General features: G+C 51.2%; 1 protein-coding gene across 10 annotated transcripts in view; it reads right to left on the reverse strand.

Moving 5' to 3' along the window:
* NLGN3 (neuroligin 3) overlaps positions 1-21,804 on the reverse strand; it is a 48,910-nt gene that overhangs the window by 14,128 nt on the left and 12,978 nt on the right. For 6 of the 10 annotated variants that reach the window (XM_077307442.1, XM_077307434.1, XM_077307435.1 and 3 more), the window contains 5 exons: positions 15,353-16,037; positions 14,206-14,265; positions 8,145-8,204; positions 3,534-3,683; positions 847-1,032 (listed from right to left, as the gene is read on the reverse strand). In XM_077307442.1, coding sequence (XP_077163557.1) covers positions 847-1,032; positions 3,534-3,683; positions 8,145-8,204; positions 14,206-14,265; positions 15,353-15,830 — 934 coding nt within the window. In that variant the 5' untranslated portion in view covers positions 15,831-16,037. Of the gene's footprint in view, positions 1-846; positions 1,033-3,533; positions 3,684-8,144; positions 8,205-14,205; positions 14,266-15,352; positions 16,038-16,297; positions 16,447-19,848; positions 19,868-21,804 lie in introns of those variants that run through there. The other 4 variants (XM_077307441.1, XM_077307439.1, XM_077307443.1 and 1 more) reach the window with 4 other exon arrangements.

Genomic DNA, 21,804 nt, shown 5'->3' on the forward strand with positions numbered 1-21,804 from the left:
AGGCAATCCACAACCACAAAATGGCTGCCTTAGGAGACAGGGCCAACCACAAACTGCCAGGGGGAGTTATGCAGACCTTTCATAATAACTCCTCAGCGTTTAAGGCAGAAACTCTGTTCATCACAATGCCTTCTAATCTGCACAGCTGACTGGACCTCCAGTGGCCAACCAGAAATCCTGCTGGGAGCTAGTCCATTTTTAAAAAACATATGGCATGCACAAAGAAAGGAGTTGGATGCCCCAATAGCACCCCCACGAGGGGTGGCAGGCTAGACTTCGATAGATGGCTGGTCTGACTCGGTATAAAGCAACTTCATACTATAATTTATGAAATAGTTCCTCTCTTGCCTCTCCCCTGCTTCCATATTGGGGTCTTTGAATTTTAAAATATACATCAAAAAGCAGAGAGTGTGTGTGGAGGGGAGGGTTTCCTGCCACTGCAGTGCCTTAAACAAGACGCCTTGATAATTTCATCTGCTGTTTGGAAGATAAACTCAGGCACTTCATGATCCCAGAACACAGTTAATCCACAGTACTTCATTATCTCCCCCCACCCTGGGGAGCACTTTTCACCAATTGATGTATGGCAAGAGCCTGGGTGCAGATGCAATCAAACACACAAAAATCATTAAAAACAAAACCTTGAATCTTGAAATTCCAGGAGGACAAAATGCATCCAAACGGCAAAGGCACACCAACAAGCGCTCTCTTTGTGTGTTTATATTACATGGCTTTTGGTTCAGAAAGGGTAGAGAAGCCCAGGATCTTGCAGGAGCGGGCAAGCCCTTTCCAGATGCCCTGGTAGGCACAGCACTGGCAGACTGAGGGGGAGGGCTCTTCTCTTACCTTCAGAGTGGTGCGATAGGGTGAGCAGGCTAACGCATGAGGCGCCAATGCCTGAGCCGAAGACCGTGATGCGCAAGGGGTCGCCACCAAAAAAGACGATGTTTTCACTGATCCAACGCAGCGCCTGGATCTGGTCGAGCAGCCCGTAGTTGCCCTTGGCAGCCTGGTCCCCAGTACTCAGGAACCCTGTGGGCAACCAGACAGTGATCATGGGAGAGACCACCAGCTCCAAGATGACCCAAGCCCACCCCTGACCTCACTCCTCCCACACAGGGCTTGGGGACAGTCCTTTTAAGAGAGCAGCAGCTCTCTACAAATGCTCTCAGGAGTGCCACTCATCCAGTTGGGACCCTAAAGCACCAGAAGGGTGGAGGCACGGAGGGCTCCCTCAACAGAGCGGTCAAGTCCTTTTAAGGTCCAAGGTGAAAGGAGGGACCCGGCTCAGGTCAGACTGACTTACGGAGCCAGCTGTGAGGCAAGAGGGGCCCCTCAGCCTTGGTGTGGAGCATGATGTCCAAGCCATACCACAGGCTTAGTTGGCTATTTTCCACACCTGCCCAGCCAGTTTGGTGTAGTGGTTAGGAGTGCAGACTTCTAATCTGGCATGCCAGGTTCGATTCTGCACTCCCCCACATGCAACCAGCTGGGTGACCTTGGGCTCGCCACGGCACTGATAAAACTGTTCTGACCAGGCAGTGATATCAGGGCTCTCTCAGCCTCACCCACCCCACAGGGTGACTGTTGTGGGGAGAGGAATGGGAAGGCGACTGTAAGCCGCTTTGAGCCTCCTTCAGATAGGGAAAAGCGGCATATAAGAACCAACTCTTCTTCTTCTTCTTCCATTTGTGACCACTGGGTCATCTTGACTGAGTCTCGAGAGCACACTCTGACATCTTGCTTAGCCCATATTCAAAAGGCTTGCAGTGGGTGAGCCATTTAAAGGGTGTTTGCGACAGGCAGGATAGAAAGCATCTGCCTGCAAGCAGGAGGCAGAATATACTTGGGATCCTCAGTGTGACTCCATAGGGACTTTTCTCCCCCCATCCCCCTGCCATTTTAGGAGTTTTGAGATACTTGATAATGTTTGGTACCTCATGCATTTTGAATTTATGCTTTGTTCCAAGTTCCTCTCAGTAATGTTTAGTAGAGTGGTATATAAATTTTTAAATGCATCAGGAAACTGAAGCCAGCCCTACCCTCCTTTGCAATGTATTTTTTTTTGGGGGGGGGATCAAAGCTCTTTTGGAGTTGGACCACTTCCTTGAATGTTGCCACTGCAGACTGATAGCCAATTGCCCCCCATTGCCAATTGCCCCCAAGCACAGCTAGGAACAGCCTGGCCAGAATAGCCACAGTCCCCTTCTGCCACTGGGGAAGCATCCCTTGCAGGCTGGGTTTTTTTCTTGGGGGGCCATTATTCCCCACTTTTCACTACCCATCACCCAAAGTGGCTTAAAAACACCTTTCTCTTCCTCTCCACACAACAGGCAACCTGTGAGGTAAATGGGGCTGAAAGAGCTCTAAAAGAACTGCTCTGCATTAACAGCCCTAAGAGAATTCTCATTAGACCATGGCCTCCCAGGGGGCTGCAAGTGGAGGAGTGGGGATCGAACCCAGTTCTCCAGACTAGAGACTGCCACTCTTAACCACAACACCATGCTGGCTCAGACCTGGACGGTAGGAAGGGAGGAAACAGATGGTCCTCCAGGATAGAACAGCAAGAGAACCCTTCAGTAAAGGGCATTGATACTGTCTGGGGTAGCAAAAGCCTGCCCTCCCGACCCACTGTGCAGGGCATCGTCCCAGAGAATAAGCAAAGCTGTCCCACGGGGCTTGCCTATCTGTTTCCAGAAGCAGTGGGGCCACACCCTTGTGGGGACATGGAATACTCCCATTGGTACAGCTCATTAGCGGCACTCGCCAGGCAGCGGAGGAAGAGGAGATGGGTAAACATGGTTATTCAATATTTAACCGCAGATCAATATTTGCTCTCCACTGTGCCAGGATGTGCAAGTGAAACAGAATTCCCAAGCAGGGACCGCAGCTATGCTGCTCGGCTGGGCTTTGGTATGCTGGAGATAAAGTGCAGGTTACAGGTATGCAAGAGCGAGGCCAGAAGAAACTCCAGCGAGAAAATGATCACATGCAGACTGGGGGTAGGATTAACACCCTTGGCCCAGCATGGGGCAGTTTTTGACTGGCACAGAAGTTTCTTCGTACATCAGCAAAGGCTAAAATCAAGAACCAGGAATGAGGCAAGGTGGGCCAGCCACTCTGCAGGCCAGCCAAGGTCTCTCTTCATAGAATTCTGGGTCAAAGCAGCTCCTCTACTTGCTTCCCGGCCGCCTTTTGCCACTGCAGGGTTGTTTGTGCAATTCGGCAGCCGAAGCAGCCATTCGCGTCTGGCACATCCAGTGTTGTGATGCTGGCTGCGCCGGGCGCGAAAAGCCGCTTCTGTTGCCGAATCGCACAACCCTACTTGGAGGTCTCCTGGAATTACAGCTCTGGACTATAAAGCCTTGAAAAATGCCTGCTTGGAGAATAGTCTCTGTGGCATTATGCCCCCTCAAGAGCTCCCCTCCCCAACCACAACCCCCAAATCTTCCCCAACCTGGAGTTGGCAGCCCGACACTGCGGGAACTCTGGCCCTGCACCCTTAGCCCCAATTGGTGTCTTTAACTCCATACCCAGCACTCCAACACGGTAGTTGAGGGTGATGACGATGACGTTGCCATAGCTGGCCAGCACACTGCCGTCAATCATGTTGCCCGTCCCTTCCATGTATGAGCCACCGTGGATGTACACCATTACCGGCTTGGCTCCGCTGTCTCGGATGTCTGCAAGGGGGAGAAGCTAGAGAGAGGACTCTGACAGAACTTCCTGGGTGCCTCCAGCCCGCTGGGGCCATATGTGGGCAATTCCTTGCAAAGGTTGGGGGAAGAGGTGCGGTCCAGCTCCACCCATAGCACACTCCCACACACTCCCTCACACACACACCACCCACCCAACAGAGACCCAAGGCCTTTGCTCAGCCTGGGAATTTCCAACCTCTTGGAGGTAAGCACAGCTCCCTCCCCACACAGCAAGGCAGCCAATGTGAAAAGACCCTGAGGGCTTGCAGGTGCCATGGGTCAGTCAACACCACCCTTTCCAAGCCAAGCCCAGTGGAAGAACACCCCCAGCACTGGTCAATGGAGACAAGATGGCACCTCGGGAAGTTTTTGCAATTATTGTCTCCTGAGTGGAGGTGCAAAGTGGCTGGAGAAACTGAGCAGGAAGATCCACCTCTTGTTCTGTCCCTCTAGAAGACTGCACAACCTTGAGATGCTTATCCCAACCACAGGCATAGAAAAATGTAGGGGGAGTGGGTTATGGGGAATGCAGAGACACAGCTCCTTCTTGCTGGAGATGCACTGGGAGGGTACGAACAGACAGGTATGCTGTAGGTCTCAGAGGTGGAAGGAAAGGGCTGAAGGGATTGGGCTACCTCCTTCTGCCAAGCAAAACTGCTTTTCTGCCCAGATTCCTGCCAGAAACAGGACCCTTTTGCGTTAGTGCCAGCTAGCTCCTGTCTTGCTCCACCTCTCTCTCTCTCGCTCTCTTTCTCCCTCTTAGTAGGTGTAGCCCCTGAAGAAATACATGCCCACCGAGAGCAGCCTGAACTGGGAGGTGTGAGGCTTCTGTGTGCTTCCCCCACCCCCAATAAGCAGTCCCTGCCCCACAGTATTAATCAGGCCCACTCCAGCAGCACTGCCTAGCCATGCTAAGTCCGTGCTTTCAAGGCCAAGGTGGACCAAGGTCATCAGATCCCATTGAAACAAAACTGTGCTCTGAAAGGCAGAGTGGGAAACAGCCAGGATCACAGAGCATCCCAAGGATGGACTTTCTATCCATAGGGAGAAAGTTCTTATCACCTTTTGCAGGTCAACCTAGGAAAGCCCAGTAAACCCTGAAGAAGTTGGGCAGCCAAAGGAGCCCATGTATACACCCATTCCTGACATGCACCCGTGTGAGTGCACCCAGACACCCATTCCTGACATACCCAGCATGTTAGCAAAGTAGTGTGGTGTGCATACATCTGCCCTTGCAAACAAGAACACCAGTTAAGTACCCTTGTCTTTATTGAAAGAATCAAAAAACGCTCAAGGTGGCAGGACTGGGGGAATCAGTTTCTCCTGGACAGCCAAGAGCCGGGAAATAATGTCAAAGCTCAATCGTCACCTCTCCTGACCACCAGCAACTCTTGAGGAGTCCAGACTCTGCCCTCTGTTCTGTATGCTAAACTGACAAGATGTCATTTGCTTTTAAGGTACAAAAGGCCTCTGCGGAGGGTGGTATATAAATTAAAATAAGCAAATAAACTAACAAACAAATGTGACAAAACCACAAGGAACTGCACTGCTCCCACAATGCTTGCTGCCAGTAATGTAGGCAGGTGGGGGATTTCAGCCAAAGATGCAAGCTCAACAGGCTCCCATCCACCATTATGGGCTTCCTTTCCTCTTCTGACCTTTCCATGGTACAGAATGCTTTCACCTGGCTTCCCTTCCCTTGGCTCTGGGATTCTAGGGAGGCAGAAGGACTTCTGCATTGACCTCTCAAACTCCAACAGGGCTTGGGAATACTTTAGGGGAGGGGTAGTCAACCTGTGGTCCTCCAGATGACCATGGACTACAATTCCCATGAGCCCCTGCCAGCGTTTGCTGGCAAGGGCTCGTGGGAATTGTAGTCCATGGACATCTGGAGGACCACAGGTTGACTACCCCTGCTTTAGGGATATGCTCCCGGGACAAACCAGCTTCCTTGCTGCTCCCTAATGAGAGTGGATCCATTTCAAGGAAGACAGCTAGGAGTTACAAAGGTTTATTCCTGGCATTTTTTGCATTCACAGTTTTTTGAACTGGGTCTGGATGGCATTTGACTAAGATTTTTAAACAACTCCAATAAGAAGTTGTTGATTTCCTAACCAAGACATGCAGCTAAAATAGCCTCCTCGACGATCCTGAAAAACTGTAAATAGGCAAATTTAATCCTACTTTTTTCAAAAAGGGGCTCCAAGGGGAAAGCGGGAAATTATAAGACAGTTATCCTAATGTTTGTCCCAGGTAATCTGGTGCAAACCATTATCAAAGAAAGAATTATTAATTATGCCAAAGAACAAGAGGGTAGAAGAAGCCAATTACACTAGGGATAATTGGGAAAGAGACTCAAAACAAAGTCTGTATTGTAATGCTATTGCAGAGCTCTAGAGCAGAAGATACATTTGGAATACTTGGGTACATTTCAGGTTTTCCCCCCTTCTGCAAAAGGACATGATGGACCCAATGCAGAAAACGGAAACCAAAGCAATTATGAGGAATGCCTTTATGGAGTATTTTAGTGCATATATTTTAAGATAGACAATGAAAGGGGAACATTACAGGTCTACACAATTATGCATCATGTGATAAAAGTGGGTGTTAATGATGTCTTTCCCAAAAACAAAAGAACATTTTCACACAATGCTTAATTACTCTACGGAATTCACTACGAGGATAAGTAGCAGTTGTGGCCTCATAGTCTTAAAAAAAAAAGGGATTAGCCAATTCTAAGCCAGATCTATGGTTGACTTTTCAGACATGTTGGATAAATGGAACTTCCCTGTTCAGAGGCAGTGTATCAGTTGCTGTAGAGAAAGGGCAAGGAAAGGCTTGTATTGCCTTCAGTCTTTGTGGGCCTTATGGGAACATCTGAGCATCCATTGTAGAAGCAGCAAACTCAATAAACTTTTGACCGATCCAAAAGGCTCTTCTTCAGCTCAGAGGAGGTTGCTTTTCAGATTAACAGGATGAGGTTTTTTATCCACCCTCCATGTAGCAGCTGATCAACCACTTCACACATTCCTGGCTGGAGCTCTCTTATTATGCAAACAGGAACCCCATCAGTTCAGAGAGATGCTCCCCTCTTATGATACTGTTGGAGGAAGGGGGATGAGTTATTTCCTGTTCTTTCCAGAGCAAGTTAACGCCTGGTGTGGGCAGTTCCATGGCATAAGGGGCAACAAATCCTTGATACCTGCTCATATAGTAGCTGCCTCTCATAGGTAAATGGAGTAACACTTTAAAAAAATCACAAATCCAAACTATTCCATGTGTGATTTCATTCTCTTAACAAGTTGGCCACTTCCCCAGTGCGTTTTCCAATCCTGAAACATCTCAAAGCTTAGCAGTAACCCACAGGTTAGGGGGAAGCCCTGGGGCTATCTTTGACCTCTCCAGTACCCCCAGCACTGCTCACTGTCCTGCTGAAGGACTTTCCTCTGCCACACCCCCTGCACAGGCACTCCTACACCAGCAGGACTGCAGCTGCACAGACCTGCCCATTCTCTTTATGAGACGGCATCTTTCCTCCTAGAGTTTTCCTCTGATGGATGGAATAATTGCTTTCCCTGCACACCTGCCTGTGGGAGAAAAAAGGGGTGCCTGACTGCCCCACCTCTCCTGATCAGCACTGCCTTGTTTATCTATGTGTGTGTGTGTGTGTGTGTGTGGGTGGGTGGGTGCAGTTGCCCCTCCAGCCAATAGCCCTGAGCAGCACTGGCCAATGCTGCCTCCAAAAGGGAAGATCCAAGGGGGTCAGGTTTGGCACCCAGGCACTGTTGCTCGATCCAGGGAGAGGCTAGAAAGCACAGTGTAGAGTGGCAGCAGCCCCCTCCTTTCCAGGGCTCAGCCTCGTTCCCAAGACTGACCAAGAGGGAGAAAGAGAGAGAGAGCACACAAGCAACAGGAAAGGCAGTGAGAGAGACATGTTGCTGGCAGCAGGTTCTGGGTGCTTCTTGCCTGAGCCTGGGCTGCCGCTGTCCCACATGCATGTCCCCTGCAAGCCAGCAACCCCCTGGACCATCCTGTGTATAGTGGGGAGGGTGGCAGGAAAGCCAGAGGGAGGAACTTCTTTAGTCCAAACGCTTTCTTTCTGAGAACTGGAGGGAAAGACCGAGCCACGAGCCCCTTTGCTTTGCTTTACTACCTGCTCCCCGTGCTACCAAAGATCCCAAGCGAGACAAGGCCAGCAAGCCCCTTAGTAAGTGACCATACCACAGCTCCGTGCCCCCTTCCCCCTCTCCCCACACCCATGGAAAAGGAGGGCGAGGCTCAACGAGGGTCACCGTCCCCTTCCCATGCAGCTGCTCAGGAGCACAAGGAGACAGAAAGACACAAAGAGCTGGGGACTTCCTGGGATGGCAGCAAATGGAGAGCGCGCATGAGAGAGCGTGAAAGAGCAGGTTCATGCAGCAACAGCCACCTGGCGCACACAAATACCTTCATCTTCATCCCCGTCATTATCCGCTAAGTCCTCGCCCTGTTTCTTAGCGCTGGAGCCTGAGGACCAAACATGAGGAGACAGAACAAAAAAAGAAAGAGAAGAAAGAAAAAACAAAAACAGGAAGAAAAAAAGAAAACAAAAGAGAATTCAAAAATAGCATGATTGCAGAGAAGGTGGGCACGTTACCTGGGCAGCGCTCTGGGATCCGCTAAGCATACACTTGCCCCACTGACCTCCAAAAGTAGCGGGGGGGGGGGACTGTCCACAGTGGCTTCCCTTCCCCCATTCCCAAGGGTTGCGGGTAGCATGAGCAAAAGGTGGGGGCAGCCCTTCTGTTTCATGGGGCCCATCGGGATAACAGGCCTGAGGGAGGGGGGAGCTAGAACCCCTGGAGATCTCCAGCAGCCAGCCTCTTCCTGTGGCAGGAACATCATGACTGGCAGCCAAGGCTAGGATGGCACCTTGACAATGCCAGCTGACAGCTCCCAAGAAACTGATGCTACGGAACTGACACAGTTGCCTTAGTGTAGGGAAGTAGCACAGAGAGGTGATTTGTGGGTGACGGGGAACACTGCCCTGTGGTCAGGCTGTGTACTCAAAGGTGACTGTTTACTTGCTCACGTGTGGGGGGAGAAGACCCTTGACTGCTCATTACTGCAGTGTTTGGACACTGAACATGCACAACTCCAGCCTCTATGTGCAGACCTCTCTGAGGTGTGCATGTGTGTATGCACATCAGTGTGAACATGCTCACATGCATGGGACCATGGTAGGCTATCCTAGAAAGGGACAGAGGGTCCAGCACCCCACCTCTCCAGGGTCTCTCTGTCCATTACCCTCATTATTCATCCCTTGGGTGTCTGTAATGCTCGGAATGGAGTGATTTGGGAGCAAAGGACCCATGAAACCTGTCCTCAAAGAAAAGCATTTAAGTTGCCATCCCTTCAAGGAAGGCAGACAAGTGACTGTTTGAAAGGATCAGGAAAGGGCAAGGCACTTCTCCAGACTGGCACCTGTCAAGTTAGGGGAGGGCTCTTAGCAAATTGATGCTTGCAATGCTAAGAATGGCTTTCAGGCTGGACTGCCTGTCTTCTGACCATTCTTCATATGCCCTAGAAAGCTGTGAGGAGCACTCATACAACCAAATCAGCCCAGCAGCGTCATTTCTGATTTTGGGGGGGGGATCACTTTTGATTGCATGCCTATAAGACTACCCCACACAGAGCCGATCCCTAACTTCCTTCTCCTGGGCAAGCCCATACTTTGTGGATGAAGACCCCCAAGGTGGTTCTGCCTGAACTGACAGTGCTCTCAGGAGACAGCAGAGAACGGACCCCTGGTCCTTTTCATCTGGTAGCAACGGCTTGCTTGAAAAATATATGCTGAAGGACCTTCAGTGTTGTTGTTACAGAAGAGCCATGAACAAGTACAGTCCACAAGACTTCTGCCCAGAAGAAACCTACTATTGTCACCTTCCAGGGACCCGTGACCTCCCCGTTTCCACCAGGGAGACAGCCAGCCAGACGGCAGTGCATGGCCTTGCTCTCTAGGTTTAAATATCCACACGAGAGCAGAGACCAGCACACCTCCCTGTCCACACACAGAGGTCATGGTGACTCCAACCCCACTGCCCTGGGTGAAGGAGGCCACCTATGCCAAACTGCATATAGGCTTTGAAGCAAACCATGATGATTCTTCAGGCTGCTGACAGTCAGGTCCAGACACAGGCCAGAGTCAATGACACTTTCCCTTTCCAGAAAGCTGCAGGAGATGGGCTCTCCATCTGTCCCCAAAGTCTGCCTGACTCATCCCACACAAGGGGACCTGCACAGGAGTGGTCACTAGGCAGGCACTGAGACTCCACAAAGTCGGAGGGAAGGAGATAGGCTGGGGTGAGAACAAAAGCTGCCTGGACCAAACAAAGCTCTCCTGTCTCTGCTCGCTTAGATTCCAGGCCTGCACGGTAACCATGGAGACCAAGGCAGACTCTATTTCCCATTCAGAAGCACAGAATTCCTCCCCCCTCCTCCTCTGTCCAGCCATTGCTGGGGAGAACCCTCTTCCCGCCTCTCCCTACCCCCACTCCAGGTCAGAACAGCAGAGGCAGCAGAGAAATCTACGGGAGGTGACAGCAGTGTGTTTCCCTCCCCCTCCTTCGCCATCCCTTCTCAAATCTCCACGCCCACCCACTAGCTGTGCCAGTGCATGGGTCTGTGTTGTAACTCCAGAAGAAGCCGAGGAAATGCAGGAATTAATTCTCAAAGCTCACCGTGTGCAGCAAGGAGAGAGAGAGAGAGAGCGCCACTCCAGGGGACTGGCATTTTGATGGGCTGACACTGCTGTGGTGCTGCTCCCCCCCCCCACTCAGCCACTCAGAACTGGGTTGAGAGGAGGAAGGGGGGGAGCAGCTGCAGCAGCAGAGGCAGACATGAAGGGCCCAGGCGTGCACAACCTGGGAAAGATGGACTGACACCACCAGAACTTTCCGATGTAGTTTGAGTGGTGACACACAAGGTGCTGGAAGAGCCAGAGGAAGAGATCAGACTTGTAAAGAGGTGTGACCCACACCTCTCATTGTATGGACCCAGGGCCTCAAGGTCTGATCATTCCCGTGACATCCAGAATTGCCTCTGCGTATACCCTCCTTGGGAGTGGGCAGAAAACCAGTTCACTGGCAAAGTCCTTTGCCAAGAGCTGTGGTCAACACCCTTGCTCTCCCCCAAGGCGAATGCTGCACAGCCAGAGGAGATAACCAATTGATTCCAGTGAATGTAACGTGTCCACACCCCTCCCACGTAACCAGAAGAAGGATATATGTGTGTTTGAATGCAGGTAGGGTAGGATGTGGTTCTCTGAACAGTCCTTCAGGATACTCTGGTTTTGGCATACACTGGTGGGTAAGCGCAACCAGAAAGCTCTTTAGTTGGCACAGGACTTCTTTGTTGTTGTTGTTGTTGTTGTTGTTGTTGTGTGTGTGTGTGTGTGTGTGTGTGTGTGTTTTTTTGGGGGGGGGCTTCAGCCTGCAGACTGATAAGCAAGACATGCAAATCTTTAAAGAAAAAAAAATCTTTCCAGAACAGAGCACATGAGAACAAAGAGTACAGGAAGCAAACTGGGCACCTTGGACAGACTCGTTCCCACCAGAAGCCTTCTGCCAGGTCCCACAATCAGAAAAGCTAGTTAGCCAAGATGCCAGAAATCTGTATCACATTTTCATCTTACTTTTCCTCCCAGCAGCTCGGCGTGGTTTATGCAGCTCTCCCTTCCTCTGTTCTGTCTTAACAACCACCCTGCGGCTGGTGGCGAATGTGTGACTGATCCAAGGTCAGCCAGAGAGCTTCTGTGAGCCCAATGAGGATATGAGGCCCAGTGCTTACTGCTACACTGGTCTGCGCTAGTTCCCAAGATGCTCCCTATCTAACCTGAAAACGGACCGGCACAAACCTTCCCTCCTTCACTAAGGTCTTCGCCCAATGCCTATTTTGCTATCCATCCTGAGTCTCGGTAGGAAAGGCGGAATATAAATGAAGTAAAGAAAGAAAGAAATCAAGGTAAAAGAAACCTGTTTCTTTCGTCCTCTGTTTCTGTGTGTGCATGCATTACACATATCTTGCCCTCAAGGAAATGAGGAAGCGAATGACTCTCTGGTGAGGCTTACAGAAGCATGGGGGAAGCACATCTCTCCTGTGTATGTGTGTGCATGAGAGAGAGAGAGCGCGCAAGAGCATACCTCCCCCCCTTCCTAATGACACACAAAGAAGCCATTTTGAAAGAATATGAACAGGCAAGCAAGCTATCCTGAGACAGCCCTATCCTGCCAAGAATTAAGGACAACTTAACATACTGGGTGCAATTGTAGGACACGATGTCATTTGGGGCCACCACATCTCTCTGCAAAACACACAGTTGCATACCATCTAACTATTCCCTGAAGAATCTAACTTCCAGTAGAAACACTTTCTTTTGAAGAGTGATCTCTTCTATATCTCTATAGATAAAGAAAAGCATTATTTGCAGCCACAGTGTCCCCTCAAGATAGAGAAGGAGGGGCTGCATTAATATGGATGCCTTCAGAACTTAAAAAAGAACCCGTTAGTAACTTCCAAGTCAAGTCTCCTCCCCCCATTCTATCTCAGTAGGAGCCAATGGATAATTAAACATTGACATAATAAATCATAATATGCTGATGAGTCGTCACTCCCCTCCCCTCGAAGTGTTCTCATGACCAGTCTGATCTTTGCAAAAACAATTAGCAGTGCAGAGTAATGATGACACCATCTCTCAAATCTAGGCTGAGATGGAGCATCACTGCACATGCACAGGGCACATGGGTAGCTGCCCCAAATTGTCCAGCAAGGGCACATGGGTAGCTGCCCCAAATTGTCCAGCAAGGGGATCATTGAGGTTATCTTTCTACTATGCACTCTCTGGTATCTGCATTAAGCCTATAGTATCCCTCCTCATTCAGCAGAGATGCTACAAGAGATGCCACGATGTACATTTAAGGACCCAAAAAGGGATGCTGTAATTATTCTGCAAAACCTATTTCCTGTACCTGCAAATCCAAGAGCAGTGACACTCAAGCTCAACTCTGTGCTGTGGCATCCCCTGAAGGAGACTTTTGAGGCACTTGCTCAGCTGTCCGGTCACAGCTGTTGGGCGTCTCCTCCACCCTGACTTGGTTGAAGGGTAATGGAAATATCCTGACAATATTTTTTACCCAAGCATTCTCCATCTGGAAGCCAGCACTCCATCATTAAAGCTGAGTTGAATGCTTGCCAAGTAGGAAGGAACAGGGTGTGCGAGCTATTCTGGAGCTCTGTGGATCCATGCCGATTTGGCAGGTGTTTAAGAGACCAAAGATCACTCTGAGGACTGGCACTGGGAGACTTGCAGCTCTTCCCCTCCTCACTTTCCACAGTGGGTAGAACGGGGCTTAAAGAGCCCTGGGAGTAGGACAAAGTCACTGGGGAGCCAGTTGCTGGCACCATACAAGACAGAATAGCCTCCCCAAAGACCATATGGGTCCCTACAGAGCCAACTCAGTGCTTGGAGGGAACCCCCAAGGAAAGGTAAGACAGAAAACAACTGGTACCGAAAACCAAGGGGCCCAGAAAAGAGAAACCAACAAAGGGGCAGCCAGCCAGCCAGCTTAGAATCAGCCAAAGAAAAGAGGAAGATGCTCATAGAAGCTCAGGACTGGCCAGTGGTGGGAACCGTGCTGTACATCTGTCTTGTAGTAAGAATGAAGAAGGGACCATTCAAAGAGTGGACAAGGAAGAGGCTCTGTCAGATGTGTACGTGAAACAAAGAAAAGGCAGGTGAGTGCAGCTCAGTGCATAGGTGTGTCAGGGGCAGGTATGCACACTGAAGGGTCTTGAGCCTACTGCTCTATGCAGAAGCAACGCCAGGGCAGAGATGGCACAAGAGACAGGCAGTTCCCATGGCAACAAGAGACAGCCATGTTCTGGCCATAAAGTATATGTGTGTGGGGGGGGGGGGTACCAGCAAGGCACCATTTTGTTCAGACAAATTTCAGCAGGCCCTTTAACAAAGTCTCAGCTGTTTTTTCACCTTTATGAGACCTCTTCAGGATGCCACCATAAAAATGGATTAGCAAAAATGGTTCCCCTGAACAACACTTAAAATGACCTCAGAAGATGGAAACGTGGCCCTGCCAGTGGTAAGGAGAATGGAAGAGGGACTTCACTTCTCTGACCATCCCAAACAGTCCAGGGATAACGGTGCCCAGCCCAGGAGGCTGGAGATCCTACAGCTTTTGCTGATCCTTGCCAGAGTGGGAAATTTCCCCTTGTACTGAAAAGGGAGCAACCCAGGACGCTCCCGAGAGGCTGGCTTGCTGGCCAGGCAGATTGGAAGGCAGAGATAGACAGACCCCGTAAGGAACCCCATTAGGAGGCCCTCCACCTCCCCCCCGGAGAACGAGGAGGGAGATGCTGCAGCAGCATGGGGCAGGCCAGGCCAGGCGCCCCTCGCTCCCACTCTCTCTCTTGCTTCTCTCTGTGCCCCTCTGCCAAGCCCCGGCTCGCTACCTACCTCCTTTCCTACATATTTTCTTGTTGGGCTTTCTGGCGCATTCCTTGGAAATCCGTTTTACTGTAAAATGAATAAAAGACTACAAAATAACAGGACGCTCCAGGATGGTGTGGGCATGCAATTCCATCCTCTTCCCCCACTTGCCCACCCATCCTCCCCACCCACCCCCGTCGTCCAGCCCCCAGCCACCCTTCCCACCCTTGGGACTGACCGCAGGGGAAGGAGGGAGGGAAGGGGACTATGGCCTTGGGAGGGCAATTCTGGAGCCAGGTGTGTGCTGGGAGGGGAGGGGAGTGCTGAGCAGGAAGCCCCCCCCACCTGGCCTCCGGGGGGGAAGGAGGGGAGGGGCAGGGGTTGCCAGCTCTCCCCAGTGCTGCTGTGCAGATCAGGGGACCCCTTTCCCCTCCCCCCTTGTGGTGAGTCTGGGAAGGCCTTCCTGCTGCTGCCACTTACCGTTCGGAGGGGATCCCCTGGAAAGGAAGCGTTAGAGAACTGTGTCCAGCCTCACCACAAAAGGGCCAGGTCCCACTGCGCTGTCATCCAGGTGGGCCCAGAGCTGTCCCATGCCATGACCGCCTCACTTACCAGGCACCAGGGAGAGCAGGAAGCCCTGCAACTCATCAATTGGGGGGGCGTGGCACTGCTGTCCCAGTACGAGAGAGCATGCTCCTCCCAGCCAGTCCCTGCCCCACCGACTAGCGGATGAATCTTCACAAAGGGGAGGGGAGGGAGACAGAGAGGGGAGAGGCAAGGAGAACCCCAAAGCAAACTCAAGGCAGAACCTGACCCTGGGTGCCCCCCCCCAACCAGTCACTCGCTGTGAAGGTCTGAGGTTGGCCAGAGAGCTTTCTCATCTTTTGCGACACAAGAGAGGAGCCCGTGATGATGCCATGGCAGGGGAGGGGCATAATGGGGAGAGGCAGCGAACATGAGAGAGAAAGAGTAGAGAGACAGAGAGAGAAAAGGAGAGGGGGAGAGGCAGCAGGAGGGCACAAGCAGAGTGACCAGAGAAGCATCTCCACAAACAGACGGCATGCGTCGGGCAGGGGAGGGCAACGCTGGCATGCTGCAACCGCGTGAGACCAACCACTGAGAGAAAGAGAGAGAGAGAGAAACATGTCCTGACAGCACCCCGCTGGGGACTCACCATCCTCCGTGGGGATGTAGATGTTGAGATACAGGCAGTCCTCATTTGGGTCTTGGATGTAGGTGGCCACAAAATCCAGGTTGGAGGTGAACCAGATGGGCAGCATGATCTCGGGCACAGCCGTGTGGATGTTCTGCGGACACACTGGGGAAAAGTGGGTGGCGTTCCGTATCCCCGACCAGGAGGGTGGTGGCTCCGGGGGCATGAACCGCTTCTCCCCAACAGGAGGCGCTGCATACGGCACCCCCAGGTACTGGTCCACAGGGCCCAGGATTTCGCTGGGTAGCGGTACCCGCACTCCACGGAGCTTCCCGTAGTGCGTGTTGACAGTGGGCGAATACACCTGGCTCTCCATCTGCACCACAGACGAGGCAAAGCTGAGAATCCACAGGGCCAGGCGCACTTCCCAGCCGGTAGCTGCCTCAGGCACTTGCAAAGAGGGGAAGAGGGGCGGGCATTGGAGGATTGACCGCCACATGGTCTGGGAAGGACAGCCCTGGCAGCCAGGCCTTAAGCAGACTCCTGGGGCTCACAGAACCCCCATGGTGGAGAGGGATCGTTGTCTGCAAGGGGAGCTGGGAGGCAGAGCAGTCCTAGGGGTGACGGGGAGTCTTCTCTTTAGCACCTCTGGGCTACCCACAACAGCTCCCTTGTAGAAGGAGCAGCTCTTCCGAGACTGGCAGCTCTGCAGGAGAGGGAGAGAAGAGAGATAAAAGGGGGCAGGGTTAGGAGTGATGGGTTTGCTGGGGCAGCATCCCCTCCACCAGCCAAACTAAGCCATAGTACAGAAGTCCTGAGAACATTAACACAGCCCAAGGAACCCATGGTAGATAGAACCAGTCAAGGTGCTGCATGCCACTCGCATATGGGCTGCTCCACCACCACTTTGCCTTTGAGCAGGGTGGCCAAACTGTGGCTTTCCAGATGTCTATGGACTACAATTACCATGTGCCCCTGCCTTGGCTGCTCTCCGAAGTAGCCAAATCAATGTAGCCCAAGAAATGAGGAAGTGGACAGTTAGGGCACAACCTAACTGACACAGACCTAAGTGGCTTGAACAGGGACCTCCTCCCCAAAGGAATGTTGGGAATTGTAGTTCTGGAGCAGGGATCTGTCTGATCAGCACCCCCCAATCACAGAAACTACTACTGAGAAAGGACTAAGGGGCTGCAGTCTTGTGAAGGCTGATAAGTCTCAGACTCAGAGATTGGTTAGTGGCCCTGCATGTTAGTGACCCACTGGCATTTCACCTGCTGCTGCTAAAAGCAAGAAACAAAACAGGATGGGAACTGTCACCTAGGGATGCCAGCCTCCAGGTGAGGCCTGAGGATTGCTTGGAATTACAGCTCATCTCCAGACTTCCAAGATCAGTTTCCCCTGCTGAAAATCAGTGTTTTGGAGTTTGCACTTAATGGCATTGCACGCCATTGAGGTCCCGGCCCTCCCCAGTCTCCATCCTTGAATCTCTGGGATTTTTCCAACCTAGATCTGGTAACTCTATCTCCCCCACCCCCGTAACCTTATCCCCCAGGGAGGACCTGGAAACCCTCCTGTCAGCCCAGTCCAGCAGATATCTACAGAATACAGAAGGAGAAGAGTTGGTTTTTACACCCTGTTTTTCACTGCTCAAAGGAGTTTCAAAACAGCTTCTAATTTCCTTTCCTTCCTCTGTCCACAACAGATATCCTATGAGGGAGGTTAGACTGAGAGAGCTCTGACAGGACTGCTCGGTCAGAAGAGCACTGTCAGGACGGTCACCCATGGTGACCCCAATGGCTGCATGTGGGGGAGGAGCAGGGAATCAAACCCGGCTCACCAGATGATAAGTTGTCGCTCTTAACCACTACGCCATGCTGGAAATCTGCCTGGAAATTACTACTGTGGTCTGCAGGGCATTACATATGGTTTTGCAAGCATTGTACTTGGGATATTCTTGGCTGGTGATTTGGAGAGAAGTGCTTAGTTACTGTTAGCCTTGTTTCGTATGTTACAGAGCTAATTCTGTTTAAGCTCCCTAAGGAAGATCTAAACTAAGCCACCCAAGCCAGAATCTAAGGGGTCTGGAAGTATCAAAGGGAGGCTCCTCCTGAGAAGAAAATGAACAAAGCAGCTGCTCTGAGCTAGACAATTTGACACAAAAGCAGACCCTGGCAGACCCTAGCAGTTTCTCACCCAGCTCTTACTTTGCTTGCAAGTTTTACAGAGGGAAATCTCACTTACCAGCTGATTGAATCAATATTTACCAGGCCAGCATCCTGGTGTGTTTTTTTCAAATAGAACATGCGGGTTTTGTTGTCAGTGCAGACTACACAATGGAAGTACCTGGCTTCTTGCATTCAGATGGCTAAAGACAATCAGCATTTTTCTCCCTCACCAGGTACCAGTCTGGCAAGCCCCCATCTAGGTCCCCCCTCTCATTATATGAAGTGGTCGCCAGCATTCTGAGCCAGCCCAAATCCGAGGTTTGCAATTTCCATTTTCCACATAGATTATGAATTCCATTTTAAAGCTTTCTGAGTGCATGAGAAGGACCATCATGTGTCTTTTAGCATTAAAGCTACCCAGTTTGGAGGCACAAATTAAGAGAAATGATATATTTTAGACACTTCAGATTGGAGCTTTCACAATGCATGTGGCTCTTCAACAGACAATGCATGTGTCTCTGGGATCATTGTAAACCCCCACCCCCAGTCTATAATGTGGGACACATTCCAGAAGCCCTGCACTAATTTCTTACTCTAGAAAACAAGTTTTTAATAGCTGCCTGTTTAAATTTTAAACAGCTTGGTGTAGCAGTTAAGAGTGGCGGCCTCTAATCTGGAAAGCTGGGTTGGATCCCCTACTCCTCCTCTACATGCAGCCAGCTGGGTGACCGTGGGCTAGTCACAGTCCTGTTAGAGCTGTTCTCATATAGCAGTCCTGTCAGTCCCACCTACCTCATGGGGGGTCTCTTGGGAAAGGGAAGGGAAGACAATTGTAAGCTACTTTCAAACTCCTTCAGGGAGTGAAAAGTGGGGTCTGAAACCAACTTTCTTTTTTTATTTTCATTTTAAAAAAGGTAAAGTTATCCCCGGTGCAAGCACCGGGTCATGTCTGACCCTTGGGGTGACGCCCTCTAGCGTTTTCATGGCAGACTCAATACAGGGTGGTTTGCCAGTGCCTTCCCCAGTCATTACCATTTACCCCCCAGCAAGCTGGGTACTCAAGTAGTGCTATTCTTGGAGACTGGAAGGAACTTGATTTTCTGTTAGATTTATCTGACAGTTGTCTTCTTTTTCACACTGTGTTTGCTAATACTTTGCAGATTTTATAGAATACTGGCCTGCCTTTCAGGGATGTTAAAAAGTTTACCAAGGCATTGGGTGTGCTTTGAGCATCTGTATAAATGCTACTTTCCATTGCTCTCCCCCCCCCCACACACACACATTGGTTGTTATGAAGGAAGATTTTCCTGCCCCACAAAGACCAACGGCAGTCTGCAGAGAATTCCTCACTTTCCATCAGTGACACACAGCCTCCTGGCGGAAGTGCTTGCCCCTTATGGGCACATTGGCCTCCTCGACAGCTGAGAAGCAAGGGAACCAGGTCACTGTGACACACAGAAGGAAGGTGATGCCAGAAGACACAGGAGGTGGCCCTCATATGTCTGTGGCAGCCCAAGGCATAGCAAGAGGGAGCCTCTCTGACTTGCAACGGGCTGGTGCAAGTGAGCATCTAGGGGGGGGGGAGGATGTATGGAGCAGCCAGCTAGACCACTTAGACCAGGGGTAGTCAACCTGTGGTCCTCCAGATGTCCATGGACTACAATTCCCATGAGCCCCTGCCCTCTCCTTACCCAGAGTCCTTCAGCAGCACCTCATTTTTACTTATGCTGGAAAGGCAAACCCTTCCCTTCAATGGAAGTCCTGCAAGGACGGAGTTGGAGAGAAGCAGTGCAGGCAAACTGAGCCTCCTGCATACTGGGCAAGATGGGGCTCCATCCAATGGTAGCTGTGGCAGAGAGCCCTCCCACCCCTCTGCTTCCCCTGTGGCAAAGCGGAGACTGAAAACCCACTCATGCAGGACTGACTCCAACTGGGACAGCTCTGAGATGTGGGTGGGAGGGAACCTTCGCTCCCCTGGAAGGAGGCAAGTGGTTCTGGGGAGGTGCTCAGGAGGGCTGTGCTGAGCTGGCTTCCAAATTACTGGAGCATGAAACAAGGGCTTGCTGCAGAGGCAGCTCTAGGAAAGCTATACTTACTCACATCCCAAGCAGCTCACGTGAAATGAAGAAGAGGCGGCGGGATGCAAGGGGAAGAGAGGCAAGGACTGAAGGGCATACACAGAAGCCTCTGCAGCCAGGGGAGAATTTTTCTCCCAGCCAAGACTGTGCTAGCAGAGCTTGCAGGAAACCCAGAATAATGCCGGGAAAGGATGTACCACCTTCTTGGCTGCCATGAGGTTGGCCAGAGAAGCGAACAGAGCTGAGAGAGCACACAGATTGCTGCTTGGAATACCTGCACAGGGCTTGGGCCCATCCAAATGGCATGGCTGCAGCAGTCTCAAACCCTCACACCAGCAGGTCCCTTTTCCTGGAAAGGCCTCCCATGGGCCCACCTCTGGCTCTGAGCTGCAACGAGAATTCCAGACACAGCTCAGAGCGTGGAAGCAGAAGGGGTGATGAGCCACCAGATGCCAGCCAGCAACTCCAGCCAAGGGAAAGGGAGCTGGGCCAGCAGGGCACCAGGCAGCACAAGACCCATGATTGTTCCACTAACTGGGCTAGACTTGCTCTTTCCCAGCAAACTACAGTTTGTGGTTTGAGTGTGCAGGAAAAGTCATTTCCCGACAACGGGACTATGCCGTCTGGGTGGGTTAGTGATGGCTGCACCGTCTAGTCCAAGAAACCGCAGCGTCTGGAGAAGCCCTAAAATGTGGCATTGTCTGCAAATTTTACTACTTCACAGCCATTACTTAGTCTGTGAAGGGGGGCAGGGAAGGAAGAAGTTGACTGTGATGGCCCCGTGCAAGAAGAACCGGCTGTTCAAGCCAGCCCTTTGATTAATATCTTGGTGGCAGCAGTTGATAAACCACAGAAGGTTGTTCATCTTTTAATGCTGCTTTTCCTTAATGTTTCAAAATTAACTTCTCACTTGGCATAGAGTTCCTATAGGAGCAGCAATGCTTTCATGGGCTTCCTCATCCCACGTAGCACCAGGGGTCACAACCTAGTCTGGTGTTGCGATGCTCAGGTAGAAATGAGGAGACAATTTCCCACTGAGTCATGAAGCCCACTGCCATGACCTTGGCCCTCACAGTGCTGTTGTGAAGGTAGCCTTAAGGTGGAAGGAACCATCCATTCCACCTGGAGCTACTTGGTGGACGTGCAGGACTAAAATGTAAGGCAGGGATTCCCAACCGGGAGTCCATGGACACCCAGAGAAGCACGCCTGGCCTCGATCACGGCCAAGGCCTTTTCGGTCCTGGCCCCTACCTGGTGGAACAAGCTCCCAGTCAAACTGTGAGCCATGCGGGAGCTTCTGGCATTCCACCATTCCGTAGGGCCTGCTAAATGGAGCTCTTCCGCCAGGTTGAGGCCAGGATGGTGAGAAATATTGGGTCCCCCCCTAGCACCTAGGCCAGGTAATATCAATGCCCTCCTTTTCCCACCCCTAATATTAGATGTTGGGGGGGGCGATGGGTGATTGTGTAATACCGCCATGTTTCTGTGCTGCTGTTTGTTTTACATCCTGTATTTTAATGGGGTTTTTACTGCGGTTTTAGCTAAGGATAATTGTAACCCACCATGAGCCAGTCTTGGGAGTGGCTGGAAATAAGTTTAATAATAACAACAACCACAACCACCAAGAGGGTCCTTGGGCACTCCAGAGGGGGTCTGTGGCCTTTCTCCTCCTGCTTTAATGACCTCAGTCACAAGCTAGGGAACTGGCAGCTTCCATTTCTCCCCCTCCCGAGCATGAGTTTTCTAGTGGTTTCTGTGCCTGAGAGATGGACAGACCCTGCATGCTTACTCCGTGCTTAAACCACCTCCCGCCTCTCCTGCCCAGTCCCTGAGCCTGCCTGTTAACACAGGTGGTGATGTCATTTCTGTGGGTGTGGCCAACTGACATCACTTCCAGGGCTCCTTGAAACATGAACAATTATTTCAGGGGCTGAAAAAGGCTGATGTGAGGTTTTGCTCTTCCAACTACAGCTGAAAGGAGCAGCCAAGCTCAAGGCAGAAACTCTCTTCTCCTGCTAGATTCAAGTGGGTAGCTATGTTGGTCTCAAGCAACACAACAAAATTTGAGTCCAATAGCACCTTTAAGACCATTCAAGGTGTGAGCATTCATGTGCATACTGTTGGTCTCTTCTTCTGTGTTCACATTAATCTGAGAGACTCCCAAGAAAGATTAAGGAGGCAGCATCAGGTTGGCTGTCCTCAGTCAAGTCAAACCGGGCACGCTGGCACG

This window comes from Paroedura picta, chromosome 13 (genome assembly GCF_049243985.1).
Source record: "Paroedura picta isolate Pp20150507F chromosome 13, Ppicta_v3.0, whole genome shotgun sequence".
NCBI lineage: Eukaryota > Metazoa > Chordata > Lepidosauria > Squamata > Gekkonidae > Paroedura > Paroedura picta.